General features: G+C 37.1%; 1 protein-coding gene across 4 annotated transcripts in view; it reads left to right on the forward strand.

Annotated features, from left to right (window-relative positions):
- Positions 1–15,027, forward strand: part of Atp11b (ATPase phospholipid transporting 11B (putative)) — a 95,353-nt gene that overhangs the window by 24,754 nt on the left and 55,572 nt on the right. For all 4 annotated transcript variants that reach the window (XM_036189600.1, XM_036189601.1, XM_036189603.1 and 1 more), the window contains exons 4-8: positions 3,081–3,161; positions 9,197–9,304; positions 9,637–9,765; positions 10,831–10,934; positions 14,080–14,127. In XM_036189600.1, coding sequence (XP_036045493.1) covers positions 3,081–3,161; positions 9,197–9,304; positions 9,637–9,765; positions 10,831–10,934; positions 14,080–14,127 — 470 coding nt within the window. The remainder of the gene's footprint in view (positions 1–3,080; positions 3,162–9,196; positions 9,305–9,636; positions 9,766–10,830; positions 10,935–14,079; positions 14,128–15,027) is intronic.

Raw genomic sequence — 15,027 nt, forward strand, 5'->3', positions numbered from 1 at the left:
GTTTCTTTACTAGTGTGCCATAGTACTGATAACTGTAATCTGAGCCAGGTAATTTTCAGATGCCTGTCTCAGGGTATAAATGTTTTGGCTGTTCATATGTAGTGCATCATTGGCACATGTCTGCCTGTGGAATCGTCTTCATACAAGATAACTGTGCGTGTGGATTTTTATTAAAATTTTGTTTTTGCTACTTGTCACATGAGTTTATAGTCACAGATACTCAAGAGGCTGAGACAGATGAGAATTGCTTCTACCCAGGAGTTTAATGCTAACTCAACAACACAGCAAAATTCCACCCCAATAAATTTTATTTGAATTTATAAATTTTGTTTGTTTGTTTGTTTTGTTTTGTTTTTTGAGACAGGATTTCTTTGTGTAATTTTGGTGCCTGTCCTGGATCTTGCTCTGTAGACCAGGTTGGCCTTGAACTCACAGAGATCCGCCTGGCTCTGCCTCCCGAGTACTGGGATTAAAGGCGTGTGCCACCACAACCTGGCTGAATTTATTTTTTAACATTTCCCTCTTTCCCTTCTTCGTGTGTGTGTGTGTGTGTGTGTGTGTGTGTGTGTGTGTTACAGCTCTGATAGAAAGGTATCCTTGGCAGTGGGAAGCCAAGGATTACTTACAGCTCTGAAGGGAATGTAATCCCCTCAAGCTACACTAGTGGCCAGGCCCTCCCCTGATGACCTCCAACTGCCAGGTTCCACCTATAGGACACTCTTAACTGCCCTCACTGCTGGACCCAGCCCCCACCCTACAGAGTAAAAAGCCTAATCTCTAGACATGAAATTCCACCAGTCTCCACCCTGGAAAGCTCCACCATGAAAAGTTCCACCCTCTTCCCCAAGAAACTACATATAAACCCTGTATACTATTCAGTTCTCTACTGTTTTTTGCCTGAGCAGAGGCTACCACCCTCCAATTTTTTTTTCCCACACAGCAAATCTCTTATGTGAGGTTTGTTGTACAGTGTGACTTTGTGGTATTCCTTGGATCCCAACTGCCAGAATACCTTCAAGTCCTACTGTGTAGCCTAGACTGGCTGTGGACTCACTATCTATGTTCACCCTTCTGGAATCAACAGATGTTTGCCACCACATTCAACCAATTATTCTAATTTTTTAAGTATTCACAAGAGTATTTTTCTGGGCTTAATTACAAGTTTATCATAAACTGTTCAGTAGCTTCTTGATATATATAATTTACACACATGCGCGTGTATAAACTGAAGCTCAAGTGTAAGTCAATTTGTAAATATAGTGATTATCATTTCCTTACAGTTATTATTTTCAGATAAAACACAATTTTTCTTAAGTGTTGAATTAAAAATTTGTTTTTACTCTAAGCTGGTCTATGAGTAGAACCTAGGATTTTAAAAGAAAAGTTAAAATTAATCAGTCTTTTTAAAGCTTTAGGAAACATTCATGAAGAACTGTTTCTTCATGAATGGAGAAGGAACTTCTAATTTTATATCACTAGAGCATCTAGTGGTTTTCTTGGAATATGAAACTATGCCGTGTATGCCATTGTCAAATTGCTAAGATCAGCATGTATATAGAATAGAGTAAATTTAATTGACCAATCCAGAATCAAGAGAAATTAATAAATCATAAGATTTGTGTTCTTACTTGCTGCAAGCCACAGAAATATTTTATAGAGATTCAGCTGTATATAATAAAGCTATACCTAGAAGAGTCAAGGAATTTTTCTAGAGGAAAGTCAAATATCAAGGAATATTTTATGATATTCAGCTTTTAATATATCAGCTGTCTTCTGCTATGAATTTCTTGTGAGCTCATATACTACTCGGCCTTAATGGCAAACAGTATAAGTTTCTCAGACCTACTGCTGATCTGAACTAGGGAACACCCCTACAGAGCCTAGGAGACAGGCAGGTATGTAGATGCATAGCTTTGTTTCTTGTACAAATGAAGCTCAGACCATCCCTTTCCTTCAGGCCTTCTGTCCAGAGCTATTGGAAGAGCTACTCAGGACAAAAGAGTTTTTTGCATAACCAGATGCAGTGAGTGCTGGGGCAGAATTTCCTGGTTGGAGCAGAGTCATGTGGCCAGAAAAGGGAGAACAGGGAAGAGTTTTTGGTTTAGTAGGGATTGAGGAAATTTAGAAGAGGAAGGAAAGATGAAGGACAGAGGAACAGAAGATGAGGTCAAGAGTATAAGAGCTTAGTTATTACTAGGGCTATGAGAAAACAGAAAAAGAAGGGACAGAGAGGAACTGAGTGTCAGAACGGAACTGAAGCTACGTAGATAGACTTTTGTCTTAGAGAAATAAAGTGGACAGACAAAAGAGCCTGGTGTACTTAGATTCTTTTCCCTTAGAATAGCCTCACACCAGCCATAGCATCTTCCTTAGGACCCTGAGAGGAATCTTTTCAGGGCAGGCCCCTGGGAAATTTTCAATACTTACTAATCTATGTAATTACTGCAAGTACTTCTTCAGCAACTGTAGAAACTTGAGTTACATGATTTACATCATACTTGCAGCACCATTTTCCTAGCTTTCTTCCTCTGATTCTTTTGGGTATAACAAATCACTTGTAAGAAAAATCATTTTCCATTTTCCATCCCTAGTTCTGTTTCTCTGGGATTCAATTTCTCCTAAATCCTGGGTTAAAATTGGTAACAGATTTTTTGCATTTTGTAGGATGTACAAAGAAATGTGAAATGAGATAAGACTCGCTGTGGCTCTACTTGTAAGCAACGTTGAAGAACTTAGGAACTGTTAAAGCAAAGTGCCCTCACATGGTGGTGCCTACACATGCTTATAATCCCAGCACTTGAACAGCAAAGACAAGGGGATCAGGAGTAGTTTTTGTTTTGCAGGAGCATTTGTAGCAAAATCCTGTCTCCAAAAACAAAACAACAATAAAAAAACAGTAGCTGAGTTCAGTGTAGCAGAATATCAGAGTGTACAATTGAAAGGCTCTACCAAGCCTCTGAAATAGTCAGGAAAGCAAGTTGTGAACTAAACTATATACATTGTACAATAGTATAAAATTTTAGGTATTAATATAACATGTAGTATAACTATAATACTCTTCATTCTTTCTTTAAATCTAGCTCATGATCGATACACCTACCAGTCCAATTACCAGTGGACTTCCATTATTCTTTGTGATAACAGTAACTGCCATAAAACAGGTATGTAACACTTCCTGCCTTAGTTCTTCCAAAATTCATTCAAAAATCTTAAATATTTCTACTCCAAATTAACATTATTATGAAAACAATTTACATAACAAAGCAGCAGATTGTTTTTATACACAACAAATTATATTTCAGGTACCTTATGACTCATGAATGATTTCAGTATTTAGAATATATTATTGTCACTGGGTGGTAGTGGCACATGCCTTTAATCCCAGCACTCGGGAGGCAGGGGCAGGTGGATTGAGGCCAGCATTATATATATGTGTGTGTATATATATATATATATATATATATATATATATATATATATATATATATATATATTACATGTTATTATCTTGACATAGGGTTCAATCTAAAAATAAATACATGTACAGGCTAGTTTTTGAAGTAAATTAGTATAATCTTTTTTTTTTGTAATTTTAGTGATGTTTAAAAAGAAATACGGTTCAAAGGAAGTAAGTTTATGGAATGGAGCATTTGCTTTTGGCATGAACTTCCCTAAACTTTACCATTTTCCTTGATAGTTATGTTTTGTGTGTGCTAGTACCCTAATGGAAATAATATCAGCCAGATTATAAGTTGACGTTGAGATTTAGAAAAGAGAAATCGACTATTAGATCAGCTGCCCTTCTGTTTAAAACTGTTCAGGGAATTCTCATCAAATGTCAGTGGAGACGTACACAGTGTAGTCCCTGCTTCCTAATTAACTTCGTACAACTTTTATTTCTACTCAATGTCTTCTGACCACACTCCTCACCTCATCATCAAACACAGTAAGCATGCTTCTATTACAAAAGCCTTATGATTGGCTATCTTCTTTTCTTGAAAAGTTCTTCCAGATTATTGCATAACTCAGTCCCTGATTTTTTTCAAATACTTAAGCTTTGGCTTTTCTTGGCTAGTTACCATCTTCCATTTCCTTTTTAAATATTATTTATTCATATCATTTGTCATGAGCTGGTGTCTTTTTTATTCAGATGTTTAGCACAACCAGGGCAGAGACTGTCTTCTGTTTTCAGTGAATGATAGACCAAAACTATTCATGTGTGGGGTCTTTGATAAACATTTGCTGAGTAAATGAATGAAGGAGCCCATTGAATATTTCTTAAAGCAAAATAAAATAAAGTAATTTTTGTCCTTAACTCCTAATAAATATTTGGCTAACTGTCGACTGCATTTAATTAGAAAATGATACCATTAACTGACTTGGAAAAAATTATGATTAATACATATTTGCAAAATAAGTTTAATAATAATTGACCACATTTCACCTTCGAAAAATTGGTTAAAAATACAAATAATCTAAAGGAAGGAAGCAAGTACCTCACACTTCTGTTAGTACAGTTGCTTCAGATGAGCACTAGATTTAAATAAAAGCCAGACAGTAAAGACAAAGGGGTAAAACACAAATGTTCAAAGAGAATATTGTAATAAGAGTTTTCAAGTTTTACTCATTTAATCAACACACAGGTGCATTCATATAGTGTTCAGGTTTATGTGTCCATCACTGTGAATCAATAGGACAAAATTTGGAGAAATTATCCAAGTAAATGTTCCTTTGTTCTCTTCTCTTTAATCTAGTTAGTCCTTTGCTTTTCCAATACAGTAGGAAAATGCTCTATTATCACTTAGCAGATTTCATCTTTTTCCAGCTATATTGTATATCGTGTCTTCTCTAATCATGTATTGTGAGATACAGTGCTCGGGTAAATCAGAGAGATGACCAAGAAGGATCATCTGTTTGAGCCTGTTGAGAAAAGTGCTAAGATGATATTTGAAATGGTGATACTAATTAAGGTAACTGAAAGATAATTGCTGTAAGCATTGAGGGCCAATGAAATGGTTTAAGTGGGTTACTCAACTAAAACAATGAATTGGGATGAATCTAGCAATAAAATGCAAAATGAATTAGAATTTATGAATTTACATTAAAAGGATAATGCATTTATTGTTACTGCTTTGCTGTTAGTTATCTAACTATAAAAGGAAGTAAACTTTTTTGTAGCCTCAGAAATGATTTCGGCTTTTTTTTTAATTTATTATATTTGCGTTTTAATTTTACACATCAGCCATGGGATCCCCTGTCATCCCCCCTCCCGCCCCCACCTTTCCCCCAGCCCTTCCCCTCCATTTCCATCTCCTTCAGGGCCAAGACTCCCCTGGGGATTCATTTAAACCTGGTGGATTCAGTACAGGCAGGTCCAGTCCCCTTCTTCCAGGCTGAGCAGCGTGTCCCTGCATAAGCCCAAGGTTCCAAACAGCCAGCTCATGCACTAAGGACAGGTCCGGGTCCCACAGCCTGGATGTCTCCCAAACAGTTCAAGCTATTCAATGGTCTCACTTATCCAGAGGGCCTGATCCAGCTGGGGGCTCCACAGCCTTTCGTTCATAATTCATGTGCTTCCATTCATTTGGCTATTTGTCCCTGTGCTTTTTCAATCTTGGTCTCAACAATTCACACTCTTACAGTCCCTCCTCTTTCTCAACAATTGGAATCCTGGAGCTCCACTTCCTTAGAAAATTGGGAATCCATCTCTCCCAAGACTCAGCTATAGCACTCTTGGGCATATACCCAAGGAATGCTCAATCATACCACAAGGGCATTTGCTCAGCTATGTTCATATCAGCATTGTTTGTAATAGCCAGAACATGGAAACAATCTAGATGCCCTTCAACTGAAGAATGGATAAAGAAAATATGGTACATATACACAATGGAGTACTACTCAGCAGAGAAAAACAATAACATCATGAGGTTTGCAGGCAAATGGATGATGGATCTAGAAAAAATCATCCTGAGTGAGGTAACCCAGACTCAGAAGGACGAACGTGGTATGTACTCACTCATAGTAGGATACTAGATGTAAAACAAAGATGACTAGACTGCTACACAACTCCAGGGAGGCTACCTAGAAAACGGGACCCTAGGAAAGACACAGGGATCGCCCAGTGACAGAGAAATGGATGAGATCTACATGAACAACCTGGATGACAGTGGGAGTAATGAAGGGCAAGATTCAAGGGAAAGAATGCTTAGGGGAGCAGGAGATCCCAGCTGGATCAAGAACAGAAAGGGAAAACAAGGAATAACAGACCATGATAAGTGATGACCACATGAGAACAGAAATAGACAGAGTTCTAAAAAGGTCCCCAGAAATCCACAATGATACATCCTCTGTAGACTGCTGGCAGTGGTTGAGAGAAAGCCTGATCTGACCTATTCTGGTGATCAGATGGCCAAACACCCTAACGGTTGTGCTGAAACTCTCATCCAATAACTGAGGGAAGTGGATTCAGAGATCCTCTGCCGGGCCCCAGGTGGAGCTCCAGGAGTCCAATTGTCAATTTCGGCTTTTTCTAAAATTGACATATTATAGCTTCAATTGGACCAATATAATTTAGATGTCTTATAGTGCTTTCTCAAAAAAAATAGTCCTTTAAAAAAACAATTATCAATATTTTAGTTTATCACCTCCAGCTCTTACAATCTTTCTGCCTGCTCTGATGCATAGCTCCCCGAGTCTTGACAAGGGCTTTGATGATGACATCCCATTTAGGACTTAGTGCTGCACAGACTTTCGTGCTTTGCACATTGTCCAGTTGTGGGTATCTGTGTTGGTTCCCATTTACTGCCAGAAGAAACTTCTCTGATGAAGGCTGAGCAAGTCACTATGGGTATAGCAATATGTCATTAGGAATCATTTTATTACTATGTTCATTTACCAGAATAATGGTATTAGGTTTTCCTCTAGGATCATGACCTATCTAGTCTCATGTTCTTGGCTACTTTAGTGGTGTGGGGTATAGGTTCCACTTCAAGGAGTGTGCCTTAAATCCAGTCAGAAAGTTATTGGTTACTCCTATAACATTCATGCCATGTTGTACCAGTATATCTTGTAGGCAGGTCTCTGTTGTATGTCTTAGAGTTTGTAACTGGGCAGTATTGATGATTACCTTCCCCTCAGGTAGTATGCAAAGTATCTTCAAGTACCATAAATTCTAGTCAGTAGGAATGAGGTTTCTAGTTAGGCACCAACTCTACTTCTTTGTGTTCAGTGCCATAAGTTTTGTCTCCAGAAGTAGGGCTTTACCATCAGTTTGTGGAGAGCAACCAACAGCCTTAGCAATAGCTGCCATGTTTACGGGGTTCCCTATTATGCTTTATGTACTTACCCTGTAGATAATTCTATGCAAAACTTTTAAATATTTTTATATATAAAATAATGTTTTACATGTGAGGTCAGATGTGGAATTTTCTGCTTATGGCAGGGCTTAAAAAGTTTTGTATTTTAAATTATAATTTTGTGGTTTATATTTTAAGAAAGGAAAAGAAATCAACCTCAGTTTTGAAGTTTGGTTGGGTTTTTGTTTTGTTTCTGTTTGTTGCCTGCAACAATGCTGAGTGATTAAAACATCATTTGTACATGAAATTCATTTAATGATTGAATAATTTTAGGAAAATGTAGAAGTCATGAATGTCATCCTGGACTTTTGGCATAGTTAGCCATGACATTTGTCAATATGGACTTTAGCAATAACATCCTAAAATCAGCTCTGAATATGCTTAAGATGTTTATGAGCCCCACACTTCACTAAGGAACTATGAGTTAATGAGTACTGAGAGGAAAAGTCTCTCTCTCTCTCTCTCTCTCTCTCTCTCTCTCTCTCTCTCTCTCTCTCTCTCTCTCTTTCCTTCCTTTCTCTTTTTCTTCCATTTTCCTAAAGGTTATATTTTAACTATAGTATTTCTTCCTTCCCTTTCCTCACTTCAAGCCCCACATATATACCTCCCCACTCTCCTTCAAATTCATGGTCTCTTTTTCATCAGTTGTTATTGCATTCATATGTGTATTTATATATACATATATGTTTCTAAATATAACCTAGTGAGTCCATGTAATGTTACTTGTTTGCATGTTTTCAGGGCTTTTTGGCACTGGACAACTAACTGGTGTGCTCTTCCTGCTCCTAGCTTTAGACACTTGCCTATAGTTCTCTGTGTAGGGTTGAAACTTCATGGGCTTTCCTCCATGCTGTTTGGCATGTTCATTGGTGTCCTCCTTGTTCAGCTCATGTTTGGACAGTCGTGTCGGTGAGACTTAATGGGTGTAGCTTCTGATGTGGCTTAGCAGACACAATCTCAAGCAAATTCCCTGAGTCTGGCTCTTACACTCTCTACCTCCTCTTCTACAATGTTCCCTGAGCAATAGGTGTGTGGGTGTTTTGTAGATCTGTTGGGATTTTATAGATCTGATTTTGGTTGTCTGTAGTGGTCTCTGTTGTTAAGAGAAGTTCCCTTGATGAGAGGTGAAGGTGACATTATGGACAAATGTTTATACCACCCCCCCCACACACACACACACACACTCATGCCCATGCCAGCAACCAAAACTAAACTGAGTGGGTCACACACAAAAAAAAAATCACAGGAGGAATGGGCTTGTTGAGAGGAAGGTTTCTAGGGGTGAGAGTGAAAATGACTAGAATATATATGTACTAAGGTATGTATGTATGTATGTATGTATGTTAGAGTATCAAAAACAATATTTATGAGATCTCAGGTAGAGATATTAATAATGCAGTTAAATATTCACTTTTGGAATGCAGAAGAGATATGAGTTGGAGAAAAGCTATTTTAGAATTACCAGTATATTTTATATTATATGAATACATAGAAATGAATAGAATAATTTTGCTACTAAGAGTGATGTGGAAAGGACTCAAAAAGGTGACAGAAGAAACCTTCGCAAGAAAACAAGGAAAGGTCAGGAGCTCAGAATACCAGGAGCATGTATGTAATGGAAATAGAGATAATGTTTCTGGGAAGAATGAATGTCAGAATTGTTAGTTTTTTGTAGGCATCTAAGTAGCCTAATAGAATTCTGGTGAATGTTCCAGGGAAGTAAGTATATGTGCGTGCGTGCGTGCGTGCGTGCGTGCGTGCGTGCGTGTATTTGTTTTCTCATGTGATAAAGTATCTTAAAAAGTATTCTGATAGGTTAATTTTTTCTTCTTTACTTATAGGGATATGAAGACTGGTTACGTCATAACTCAGATAATGAAGTAAATGGAGCTCCTGTTTATGTTGTTAGAAGTGGTGGCCTTGTAAAAACTAGATCAAAAAATATTCGGGTATGTATATGGAAAGTTACATAAAATTGTATTTTGGTGTTATGGTTTTAGTCTTAATTTTCTCTGTATTTTTTTATATATTATAAAATCCTGTGTGTGTGTGTGTGTGTGTGTGTGTGTGTGTGTGTGTGTGTGTGTGTGTGTGTGTGTCTGGCTCAGTGGCTCAGTGGCAAGAGTACTTGCTTCCCATGCTCGAGCTCCTGAGTTCATCTACATTGTAAAACATACATACAAAGTAAAATATTGTGATAAACCACCTATCTAGAAGAGAATGAAAACAAATCCTTGCCCTTCACAATATGTCTAATCACTTTTCTCCTAATTTCTTCTAGGTGGGTGACATTGTCCGTGTAGCCAAAGATGAAATTTTCCCTGCAGATTTGGTGCTTCTGTCCTCAGATCGCCTTGATGGTTCATGTCATGTTACAACAGCTAGTTTGGATGGAGAGACGAACCTGAAGGTTTGATCATGTATATGTCTTGATATTACTCTGAGTGAATATAACGCTTCATGATTATAATTTTTCCTATTGGTGAAGTGATTAAGTTTGTCCTGATGAAGTGGGTTTTGTTTTTTTACTTTTTTTTAAGTTACTAAAACTTTTTTTAAAAAATTACAGAAGTTCTTGGATTGAGACAATGGCTGTGTTGGTAGAGTACTTGTTACACAATATCAGCATCTGAGTTTGGATCCTTGCATCTCCTCAATAAAAAGCCAGGCACAACAGCAACTGCTTGTAATCCAGCACTAGGGAGTTTAGATAGAGATCCCTGGAGCTGGATAGCCAGTCTGACCAAAATGGTAAGCTTTATATTCAGTGAGAGACCCCATCTCAGTAAGGAAGGGGGAGAGATTGAAGAAGACTCCCACATCAACTCTGGGCTCCATACACACATGCACATCTGACATCTGCATACTCATCTGTACAGATGGACACACGGACATGCATACACATGTATGCAAGTAAGTTTTAAAATTTTAAAAATTATAAAGTAAAAAAGTGTTATTATGTGTTTAAGGGCATCTCACCCGGCCTTTGTTCGTGTTGAAAGTGGAAATGGAAAATGTTTTAGGAAACAAAATCTTTTAAAAATTTTGATGCTTGTTTTTCCTTTTTTTTTAAACCCAGGCTGGCCTCAAACTTCTGACAATACTAAATACTAAATCCCAAATGCTATGATTATAGATATGACCACCTTGTCCACTTGATGTATTCTTAGTCAAGAAACAAGTAGTATAAATTTGCCCAATTTTCAGAGTGTAATAAGGGGTGAAAATCCACATTTCTCCTACTAAATAGGATGTAATGAATCTTTAGACAGTTGTGATTGCTAATGGACTCCATAGACAGGTAAATGCAGCGATTCGTCTGTCCTGCCTATTTCTAATTGTCTCGCCTTTGCTGTCTTAGCAGAGTGATCTGTAGTCTAGTGTGCCATAATTTCATCTAGAAGACATCGAAGCAGTTGAGATCTGAGGTCATATCTAGGTACACATTAATCCCTTTTCAATTTTTTTTTTTCAGACACATGTGTCAGTTCCAGAAACAGCAGTATTACAAACAGTTGCCAACTTGGATAGTCTCATAGCTGTGATAGAATGCCAGCAGCCAGAAGCAGACTTATACAGGTATGGTGTATTATTTGGTGAGTTCATCTTCATTTATAGCTTCTATTAGAAGTAAAATTCTAATAGAATTTTATTAAATTTTTATTTAATAAAAATAAAATTTTTATTAAACTTATTAAGTTTATTTATTTTGTGTGCATGTGCATATGTGTTTAGGCATGTGCATGCCACTGTGTCTATATGGAGGTTAGAGGATTACTTTCAGGGGTCTGTTTTCTCCTTCTATCATGTGAATCTTGGGGAACTCAGGTTATCAAACTTGGCAGCAAGTGCCTTTACTCATGAGACATCTTGTTGGCCCTTAAAATGAAACTCTTACCTGATTTGGTAATATTTCTAAGACCTTCAGCTAAAGTGAGAAACAGAGATCAGAATTTGATAAAATTCTAAGCAATGACCAAAACCAGATGCTCTGCCTCTGAGCTATACCCTACTGCTCAGGAAAGGCACAAAACTACACAGAGAAACCCTGTCTTGGGAAAAAAAATTCTAAGCAAAAGATACTAATTAAATTTTTTATATTAGATTGTGTGTGTGTGAGAGAGAAAGTGCTTATGTATATGTTCATGTCGATGTGTGCACCTGTGTGTGCATGCCTATACAGACCAAAAATCAATGTGCAATGTCTTTCTCTATCATTTTCCACCTGATTTCTTGAGACAGAATCTCTTACTAACCTGGAGTTCATAGATTGGGCAAGGCTGGCTGGCTGGCCAATGAGCTTCCAGGTTCTGCCTATCCCTGTCTCATCAGCATTGGGCTTAGTTAGAGGTGTGCACTGCTGCACCCAACTTTTATTTAGGTACTAAGAATCAAGCTTGATTCTCATGCTTGATAGCAAACTCTACTGACTAAGCCATCTTCTCAGCCCAGTAAATACTTTAGATAGGACATATTGAGAGGAAAATGTTACCAACAACACTTATGTCATGACCCTGTTTTTTGTTTTAAGATAAGGGCTCAAATGTGTATATGTAAAGCCTAGAATGCATATATACTCCCAAACATTAACAGTATTAAATAGTGAGATTCCTAATGATTGTTGCCTCAGTTTATTTCTTTGTTGCTCTGATAAACACCATAACCAAAAGCAACTTGGAGAGGAAAGTGTTTATATCATCTTACAGTTACAGTCCATCACAAAGGGAAGTCAGAGCAGGAAACTGGAGGCAGAAATTGTAGCAGAGACCATGAAGAACATTGTTTACTGGCTTGCTCCCCATGACTTTCCCAGTTTGCTTTTTTATTCAGACAAGTACCACCTGCCCGAAGTGGCCTTGGCCCTCCCACATGAATTTGTAATCTAGAAAATGCCCCATAGATTTGCCTTAGGCCAGCCAGATAGAGGCATTTTTCTCAGTTGAGGTTCTCTTTTCCCAGATGACTCTAGCTTGTTCCATATGATAAAATCCTAATCAACAAAGCTGTTACTTCCTCTTTGCCAGCTTATTTCATCTGAATCGGTTTGTAAAATATGTATGTGTGTGCTAGTGTATAACTCATATTTCTGATCAGAAAGTAAGAATGATACAGTTGTTTATACTTCGGGGAAAAGAAGATTTGAAGACAGGATAAAAGACTGCAAGAAGGGCTGGTGCAACGTAGAACTGGCCTGAATACATACTGGAGTGCCAGAATAAAGGTTAATAGCATAAGGAAAAAGAAAGCAAAGTCCTTTCTGGACTTAGCTTGGTAACAAAAACAAAAAAACTGGATCAGATATCATTTCTTAAAGGTGTTCAGGGAAACACCAGCTGAACTGGATCCAAATTTAAAGTCTAGGCTGGAGTCAGGATACATAAACTTCTCTGGAACAAGGAGAATAAAACAACAGTCCCTGATATAAAGACCTGATGGAAGTAAAAATGAGAAATCAGAAAGAAATATGAAGTCAAATTCTTCATCAGATAAAAGATTTGGGCCTGAAATGGGAAGGAAAGTAAGGGACATTCAGAAGGGAATGCTGAAATTTATCTACTCCATGGGCATCAAGCATGCATGCATGTGGTATGTAGACATACGTGCAGGCAAAACACTCATATATATAAAACACAAAAATAATAAATTTTTTTTAGAAATCTCTTTACCTAATTATTAACTTGAAGCTTTGTCCAGAATTTGCTTTTGACTGTAAGGTAGTTGTTCTCTTTAATCAACTGTATACTTTATGCTATTTTCAGTTGTGGAAACTGGAGCTGAAAATCTAGACCATGGAAGTCCATTATGGGAAGATGTCATTCACCCTAGATTTTAGGCACCAAACATTATAAAGTTAAAGAAGCTCAGAATTTTACTACAGGCTCAAGCTTGCTACTTTACCTCTACTACATAGTAACTGCTCATTGAATATTTGTTGAATGAATAAAATAAATATTTGTTCTAGTTTCAGTGATCTGTAGGTCACAGGGAACTGTATTTAGTAAATTGTGGTAAAATATATAAACATTTGTTATTGGCTAAGTCATCTATGCATTTTTCTGTATTAATTTATAAGTTATGATAAGTAGATTAATAATAATAGTGAGATGTGACATTTACATGGACAATTTGAAAAGATTTCATTTGTTACTTCAATCATAACTAGAATAGAGATGACAAATCAATTTTGAAAATTTAAGGTCTAGCTTTAAAAAGTACTTTGTAGCACTAATACTGGGTGATTTGTATATATAGAAGATGTACTGAAGCTGTGGCTCAGTCAGTTTGTGCTTTCCTGGCATCTATAAGACCTAGCTTTTGTTCCCAGCACCAAAACAATAACAACAAAATTTTTATCAAAGGCTGATTAGGGGCTGGAGAGATGGCTCAGTGATGGCTTGCAACACACTTCAATTTGTGTCCTAGTACAAGCAACAAGCCTCTTGTGCCTGTAACCCCAGTACTGTCGGGGACAGAGACAGGAGAATAGAAGGTTGCTGGTAGCCTGCTTAAAAAACTGGAAGCTTCAGGTCTCAAGAAGAACCCTGCCTTAGAAATAAGACAGAGTGCTAGAGTGCCAGAGGACATCTGCTGCACTCCTGAACACAAATCTGCACAAGCATGCACACACAGGGATTTTATTTCATTTGGCTAATAGTGCTAAATGTATTCTACCCATTGATTTCATAAGTTATCTTTCTTTGTGATATGATACATTCTTCTACAGATTTATGGGACGAATGATAATAACTCAACAAATGGAAGAAATTGTAAGGTAAGAATAAATCGCATTATCTAATTATTGTAATTGGAAACTGGTAGAGGGACTAAGAGTCAAAGGGGATTAAGTAAATAAACAGCTTATCATGGGAACCATAAAACATGCCATCAGCTAGTAGGTTTTAGCAGCAACAAGTCAAGATGAAATACTCCATGTAATGACATAAAAGTAATTACTTGGGCTTATATATTTGTATTTTTGTTAGTCCTTGATAGAAACTTTTAAATGAAACACTGCTGATTTTATTCAGATGCTTTTTAAGTCATAACCCTCAAAGGCAAGTGAGGTGGGGTTCAGTTTGTGGTCCAGCAAGTGTACCATGTCTGAAGTCCAGGGTTCATTCAGTCCTCCTACTACAAAAAAAGTTTTTAAAAAGATATGTGTTTTACATAACGTTTAGCAAGCGTGAATCCCCATGGTTGGCTTTATTTCACAGTTACTGAGTACAAGCTAAACTATTTAGTGACCAATTCTGAAGTGTTGTACTCATTCTTCTGTTTGGTTTTTTGGCTGGTTGATTGTTTTGATATGTTTTTCCAACATAATTTGGCATCTAACTAAGAGGCTTTGAGTCAGTTTAAAGATTTGTTAATAGGATGAGATTACATTTTTACTTATGACCTGAAGGCTTAATTTAAAATCAATCTTAGAATCAGCTGTTAAAATCTGACTTTGCCAACTCTTTTTCTAGGGACACATTCATTGTGTATTGGCTACATGAAATAAGTCAGGAGCAGAAAGAGTTGAGCATTTTAAAGTTAGATCTTCAAAATATGCCATAAAAATGTCAAGTATCAGCACTGATTCATGTTTTAATGAACATTATCATAGAAGCACCTTCTGATCCCAGATGAATAACTGTGACTGTTTTATTTTTATTTCTGTATGGAAATA

This window comes from Onychomys torridus, chromosome 6 (assembly GCF_903995425.1).
Source record: "Onychomys torridus chromosome 6, mOncTor1.1, whole genome shotgun sequence".
In the NCBI taxonomy this organism is placed as follows: domain Eukaryota; kingdom Metazoa; phylum Chordata; class Mammalia; order Rodentia; family Cricetidae; genus Onychomys; species Onychomys torridus.